The 7,229-nt window shown below is 30.3% G+C and overlaps 1 protein-coding gene across 1 annotated transcript; it reads right to left on the bottom strand.

Annotated features, from left to right (window-relative positions):
- Window positions 1-4,444: 4,444 nt before the first annotated feature.
- On the bottom strand, window positions 4,445-6,819 carry LOC135840324 (CDK5 regulatory subunit-associated protein 3). The gene is made up of 8 exons (XM_065356793.1): window positions 6,664-6,819; window positions 6,387-6,561; window positions 6,069-6,307; window positions 5,720-5,981; window positions 5,288-5,583; window positions 5,024-5,211; window positions 4,769-4,940; window positions 4,445-4,671 (listed from the first exon to the last, which is right to left on the bottom strand). The coding sequence occupies exons 1-8, from the start codon at window positions 6,664-6,666 to the stop codon at window positions 4,609-4,611; spliced, it is 1,398 nt and encodes a 465-aa protein (XP_065212865.1). The 5' UTR covers window positions 6,667-6,819; the 3' UTR covers window positions 4,445-4,608.
- Between the last annotated feature and the right edge of the window lie 410 nt (window positions 6,820-7,229).

The raw sequence follows: 7,229 nt of genomic DNA on the forward strand, positions 1-7,229 counted from the left end.
CGCGCCAGAATTTTTCTCGACTAAATTTACCAGCAATTTTTTTCTCGAATGAGCAATCTTTATTAGGTACATTTAAACGCTGTCAAATTAATAATGTTTGTACACTGTACAGTGTACCTACTTGAAAACAAGTGCCGTAAAAAATGCGATATAAATTGATCACATGGGAGTGTCAAAAAGGCGCTATATTTATTGTACGTAGGTATTTTGAACGTCTGCATATTTAGACTATGAATTCGCAATATATATCGTATCGTTAATAAAAATACTACTCTTTTTAAATGTACAAAATATTAACGCAGACGATTAATTGATTTAAAATTCCATCGCCAATCGTACCATCTCAAGTCCTAGGTATATAAGATACATTTGAAAATTTTACTTGGCGAGGAAAAGGCAGGTACATTCAACACATCTGCTTTTTGATGCTTATCAATTGAAATAGGTATAAAATAAAACTATAATCGTTAAGAAGCCGCTGTTTTTTTTGTAAAAAATGCGAGGCACTGTTCACGTAGAATAAACATTATTGCTTAATTACTGTATTTTCAATTCTATTACTTTGATCTCGCCGCCATGGTTAAATGTAGAAAAAACAAAACGGTAGCTAAATACTTATGTTGTTGTAAGAGTAGTACCTACGCCTAGCTATTCAAAATGTCGCAGGATGGTAGATCTTCAAGCATCTACATTTATATTTACGATGAAAAAAATGAATATATAGCTCGGTGTATTTTAAATTAAGATAATTCGAGTAGGTATCTATTTTATGCATTAATTATGTTTAAGTATAGGTATTTAATTAAACCTAATACATAGGATTACAATGTTGTAATATTTTTATATATATAATATAAAAAAAAAAAAATTGAAAAAAAAATGATGATACCAAACTAAGTATACGAGAGGAACTTCGGAAAAATTAATCGATATTTTTAAAATTTTATTCTCATTTCGTGATATGGACAGCGGGTATTTTTTAAATCGCAATTTCATTTGTACTCCTTTGTTTTCATCGGATAAAAAAACAATAGGTATTTGAAATTATTAGAAGTTTTATACCGAGACCAAAGCATGTACGGAAGCATATACGTTCCAAGTAAGGCATATTGCTTATATGAGTTTAGATGTCACTCTTTCAAAAGGGACCGAGTTTTTCGTTTCCGTGTATGTAACGGCAGGTGAAGAAGTAGGCCTAATATTGTATCAGCGGGGACCCCTTTACAACATTATAGCACAATAAAGGTCAAAGGGCCGACTAGCGACTACTGTACACATTATAGCATGAGCGTAAAACTTTATGATGTGCCACGCACGTGTTTTATTAAACTTTCAAGAAGCGTGCTCTCGATTACCAAATGAATAGTATCACGTCATTATCCTTATTATTATTGCCATTATCATGCTTCAACTTTCCGGCGACCCTTATTTAAAATAGTGCAATGTGTAAAACAGCGCAAATTAAAAACAGATAAATGCGATTATAAGTACAAATAGCATATTAAAAAGCTCCTGACGTTTAAATTAAAATACTCTTCCTACTTCCTACGTGCAGAAACAAAGTGTTTTCATTGTTCTTAATAATAATATATTCAAATATAAAATTAAACGTATTATTTTGTAGAATCAAGAATGTATCCTATTTTTTGAATTTTGACTGTATGGTAAGGATACTGTTTTTCTAGAAAATTATTATGAGGTTTGGTATAGATTAGATGCGGTTAAAAGTACAACCGGGTAAACTGTAAAGGCAGATGACACCGTTGAAACGTTTTTTTCCTATGTATGATAAAACCTATCGAAAATATAAACACCAAAAAATGATACTATCTGTTTATTATAGAAACTGTCTGTAGGTATATTCTTCCCCTGATCTTTAATTCGTTAAAACCGAAAGTTATAACCCATTCTAGAACGGTTTGATAATATCAAATAAAAAAGATGCAATGTAGGTAAGGTATGAGGTATCCATATAGGGAGAAAAGGATAACATCTTGATTTACGTTGTCCTGAAATCATTTTAATTGGCAACTTTATTTTTTCATCTTCAAAAACCAACAGATGTAATGTGATTAGGCGCGTTGATACAACGTTCAATTACTTATTGATGTCAGTCAAAGGTTGAATTTTGATTTATATTAAGAAGTAGATTTTTTATTTTTTATCAACGTTTCCATCCTATACTTTTTTATTATAAGTCGAAGAATATTATAGGTAGTTCAAATAAAAAAGAGTAGGTGGTGGAAATTTTTTTAATTTAAAATTTTTCATTTTTTTAAATGATAATGCAAACTTGGAATAATAAAATAAGCATAATGTATAACAAAATTAAATTGATTACCTAAATTATTAATTTTTGAATTTAAAAAAAAAAAAAAAAAAGATGTAACAAAAACAAGAAATAATAGATTTTGGAATAAAATCGAAATATTTGCTTTCCCAACGCTTTGAAAATGTCATTGGTGGCACATTTCCGTTTAAAACAACGATGAATACGGAATATGAATAATAAAAGAGTACAAATATCATCTAAATGAAAATGATGAAAGATGAAATTTTCTATCACTTTGAAATGAAATTCTCGTCCACAAAAGCTACTGAAATTTTTTTTAGGAGAGAGGCTAGAGGTTTCAAAGCTTAAAATCTGGGCAAAAAAGTTGAAAATTGCTATTTAAGAAAAAAAAACAGTGGATTTTTAGATAGAGATTCTCAAAAAAGAGAAAGGGAAAAAATTGACTGGAAACAATAGATTCTTGCTACGAGTATCTACTCGTATATCTATAGTTAATATTGAGTAAAAAACAGCTGCTGGACTGAAAATGCATTTAAAAAATGGACAACCTTTTTTATTCAAGAATAAAAACAAAAAAATTGACAAAATTCAAAAATTTTCAAAAATGGTAAAATTACATTAAAAGAGCTGAATTTTTTTCTGTAACGGTTTTGAAAGTTGTCTTTACCAAAAACCAAAAACCTAAATTTGGTTGAAATTGAAGCCGGAAACCTCAATATTCCCATATTGATGATTTTTTTAGAACTTATTTTTCATAAATCGTTTGGTTTTTTGAGGTGTTTTAGATTGTCTCCATTTCTCCAATTTTAAGTTTTAATTTTAAAAATTGGATCATTTGGATCTATAATTACAAAACATTTTTTAAAATACAGACTAATTTCATATAAATATTAGGTAGGTACGCAACAAAAGAATGCATAGGAGGTAAGTAGGTAGCTATGTACATAACAATCTTTGATGAGAAGTGAGAGTGTCACAATTGAGTGATAAAAATTATAAGAGGCACGGTGCTCTTAAATTTAAAATTTACGCCGTCAGTGTTTTTTTTTTCAATGAATAAAATTAAATGTAGGTATACGTAAGAAAATCAGTGCAATTGTGCCTGCAATGAAAAAATATAATGGTAATTAATTATAATTAGGAAAATGAAAAAAAATTAAGTGATGTGTCCTTTAAATTATTCACGAGCTTAGCAGATTTTTTTAATTCAAGCGTACGTAAATTGTTACATCAATATTGATGTAAAGATTTGATCGTATTTATTGAGAATCGCGTTAATCGGAGACGTACTCGAGAAGAAAGGTTTTAAAAGAAGATTTTATTACATATCACTTGACAGCGATAGGGAAGTAAGGGTGCATTTTCATTCCACGCATTGCACGCTAAATCAAGGGTTACAAAATCATCCTTTTTCTTCAAACCAATATACATCCTCCCTTTTTTATCATTCTGAAGAGTGCGTTGCCAAACTATTATTGTTTTCTGGTTGACGAAATTTCTACCCTCGTACTTTTGACCTATCGTATGAAATTTTTTCCACTTGAAAAGGGAATGTAGCAGAAGACCCTTTTCATTCATTCCTTGACGACCGATTTACACCCCTGTAGTCGGTCACAAAACTAATAAATAAGGAGAACTGCGTACAATTTTAAATAAAGGATCGTCATCGCGATGAACCGCGAATAAATTAAAACGTGTTGATAAATTGTTCGTGTAACGCTACAAGTTGAATAATTGAAATTTTCACAGTTGTTGATCATTTAAATAAAAAACTGCAATATGTGTGTTATTGAAAAATAACGTTTTATTCCTCGCCGTGTTTACTTTTCTAGTTTGTTTATCAGGGAAAAGGTTGTTCATGGTCGCCTTTGGAACTTGAGTTAGGCAACAAGCAAACGAATATGTCAACTGTTTTGCTGCTTACTTTACTACACAAGGCATTTCACCACATTAATTTATTGAGACATTTTCTTCTACTATGTCACTTTATCATCGACTCATTTTCAAACGTGGAAAATTACAGGCTCAGTTCAAATATTAAAATTCAGTAATTTACCGAATTCATACCTGGAGTGAAACAAATTTTTTAATCTTGGCGATTAGATGACGATTTCAGTGGGAGAAAAAAATGAGAAGTGCAATAACAACTACTTTCGAAAATTATAAAAATGTATTTGAATCGACTGTACACCAGAATGCAGGTTTTAAACCCGCAAATAGAAAATAGCATTAAATTAATAAATAATTTTAAAACGAATTTAACAAAAATACAAAAATAGACGAGAAAACGCTGAGTTGCATATTTGTTATCCATATTAAAATCCTCCCATCAAATTCACGGGCCGGTTTTTGTATTTTTTTGATATTTCAGATTCAATCTAGAAAGAAAAAATTGAGTTATAATTAAAGAAAATGATTCTTCTCAAAATCTTAGGTACATAATAGAATAATTGTACGAAAATGTAAAATATTGACCTGTTCTTGTAAAGTTCTGGTTTTATTCATCAGTATTTTCAGTTTAGGTTTAAGTTCAGCCTCTTCGGTTTCAACTTCCTGTTTTCGTATTTTCATTGCTTCTTGAGAAGCTTTCATTTTTTCAACAGCATTTAATTTCTGATCAAATGAGGAAGCCACTTTTTCGACATACCTGTAAATAGCAGTTTTGGTAAGATTCAACATCAAACTACTTATCAATAGTTTAATCTCAACTTCCACGAAAATTTTTCTCACCGTTTAGAATGTTTTATGAAATGTAGCTGCTGAGTAACCGAATCAGTCAATAATTGTTTGACCACTTGCACAGAATCCAACATTTTGACAAGATTTTCAGAAGACTCTTGTACCTGCTCGTTCATCAGAGATAACCCAACGCTATCTTTCTGCGTTTCCAATAAACGCATTTTTAAAAAGGATTGCAACTGAAACCAAAACAGTTTTTAGGAATTATTCATCATTACCACAAGTTTAGACCAAATTCAATCTAAATTTACTCACTTCCATTAGTTGACTAATGAATTCATCTCTTGTTTTAGGATTGTCTAATACGGTGTACGCTTCTACTCCTCTGGCCACATTTGTTTCTTTTTCAGCAGTTTCGACTTCGATGCCACTTTCTTCAAGAGATATTCCGTAATCAATGTCTGTATCATTTACCTCAGATATATCCCAATCAATTTCATCTGAAACTGCATTATTCTCGGAATCATCGATAAGTTTATCGGTATCGGGCAGTTCAATTTTCTGCGGAGGTTCACCGTATAACCATTCGTAAGTGGTGGTATTTCCTTTTTCTGAAAAAAATTCAACAATAATTATGATTATTATTAGGATATGAACACATGCACACACGTTGATGACTGAGGATTATAAAAAATCAATATTCCAAGGAATTTAGAACTTAAAATTGTATTACCCGTGATAACTTACCGATAACGTAGGAAATAAGCGGCAGTTCGTAGGTTATTCCAGCGACCATTTGAGAAAAGGCAATATAATGTTGCAAAGCTTTTTCCAAGACTTTGATATTCGATGTAACATTAGCATATACTTCATTTAAATGAGAAACTCTACTTAGTAACTCTCTTTGAACATTATTTCCAGAAATTCCGATTTGTTTCTTCATCGACTCTAATTCTCGTTGAGCGGAGGAAGCACTTTTGATATAATCCGCAATTTTTTTTTCACATTCCTGAAACAAAAAATATAGGTAACTTATTCCGTAGTCTTTTGTCGAACAGAAAAATTCTGATATCGAAGAAATATTAATGAAATTTACCTGCTGAAGTTGTTTCAGTTTCGCAATTTGTTTTTTAATACCGGGCACTTCATATTTCACATTTCTCAACAGAATATTAGCTGATTCAGCCAAGTAGACGTTATCTTTCTGGTATAAACGAACGATTTCCTGCCAATCTTTCATTCTTTGCGATCCATACATACCAAACAGGTTTTTTGTATCTGCTTCGGTTTCTTTCAAAATTTCGACAATTTGACAACAGTGAAAATAATTCAAATCTAGAACATATTCAAGTTAGGAATAATCATCTTGTTTTCAGTTCTTCCAAGCAAATTACGTGAAAATTGATCAACACACATGATCCTGACAGAAGTTCCTTGATGCTTTCATTTTCAGGCATGTCCTGTATAGCTGCGTTAATTTTTTCTCTAATTGATGTTATCTGGGCTTGCCAATCTTTCTTACAATGCCTCCGGTCGAGCAGCCATTCCAACAATTTTGGAATATGGATATCTATTGGGATATTGTCTTCCTGTACAAATTATGATTTTATCAAATTTATAAGTTGATTTATTAGTATATTTTTAGGAGTTAGGACTACATTAATGAAAACATTAATAAGTATAATACTAACCATCTCTTTTATAAAATTTTATTCTAATTTATTAAATATGACACTGGTACGTGTACAAAATAATTTTTTTTCGATGTTGAAACTTTTTGATAACGTCGAACGTTATCAATGTAAACATTAAAATAAAAGTTATTTTTGTCTTCATGGAAAAGAAGTAGTCAGCCAACAGTCCGCGTTCTTCAAACTTTGATTGGCTTGTTGAAATATAACAATATGACGTCAAATCTTTTCACTTACCTTCGATTTTACTTTTTAATAATTTTTATTCTTTTATTAAAAATAAAATTAAAAATAAGTATAAATAAAATTTAAATAATTATTTCATGTATCACATCACAATATTCAGAACGTAAGTCGTAACTCGTAATTTGAAACAATTTGAAAATTGAATTCATCTTCTATCAACGTAAAGAGAGATAAAGAATTTATACGAAATTATTTACGAAAATAGCTATGAGATTTTTGATTTTTTAAATCGATTTAAAATCTAAAAATTGTGGGAAAAATTTATCTTGCGTATGCGTAATGAACTGAAATTACTGAACTGAATCATGAACTAGTAGGTA

Source organism: Planococcus citri, chromosome 3, assembly GCF_950023065.1.
Source record: "Planococcus citri chromosome 3, ihPlaCitr1.1, whole genome shotgun sequence".
Taxonomy (NCBI): Eukaryota; Metazoa; Arthropoda; class Insecta; order Hemiptera; family Pseudococcidae; genus Planococcus; species Planococcus citri.

Excerpts from the sequence above, each read along its gene's own strand:
- LOC135840324 (XM_065356793.1), bottom strand. Across the intron at positions 5,982-6,068 it reads AACTGAAACAACTTCAGCAG|GAATGTGAAAAAAAAATTGC; the intron begins GTAAATTTCATT and ends TTTTTGTTTCAG. Across the intron at positions 5,584-5,719 it reads GCTTATTTCCTACGTTATCG|AAAAAGGAAATACCACCACT; the intron begins GTAAGTTATCAC and ends AATTTTTTTCAG.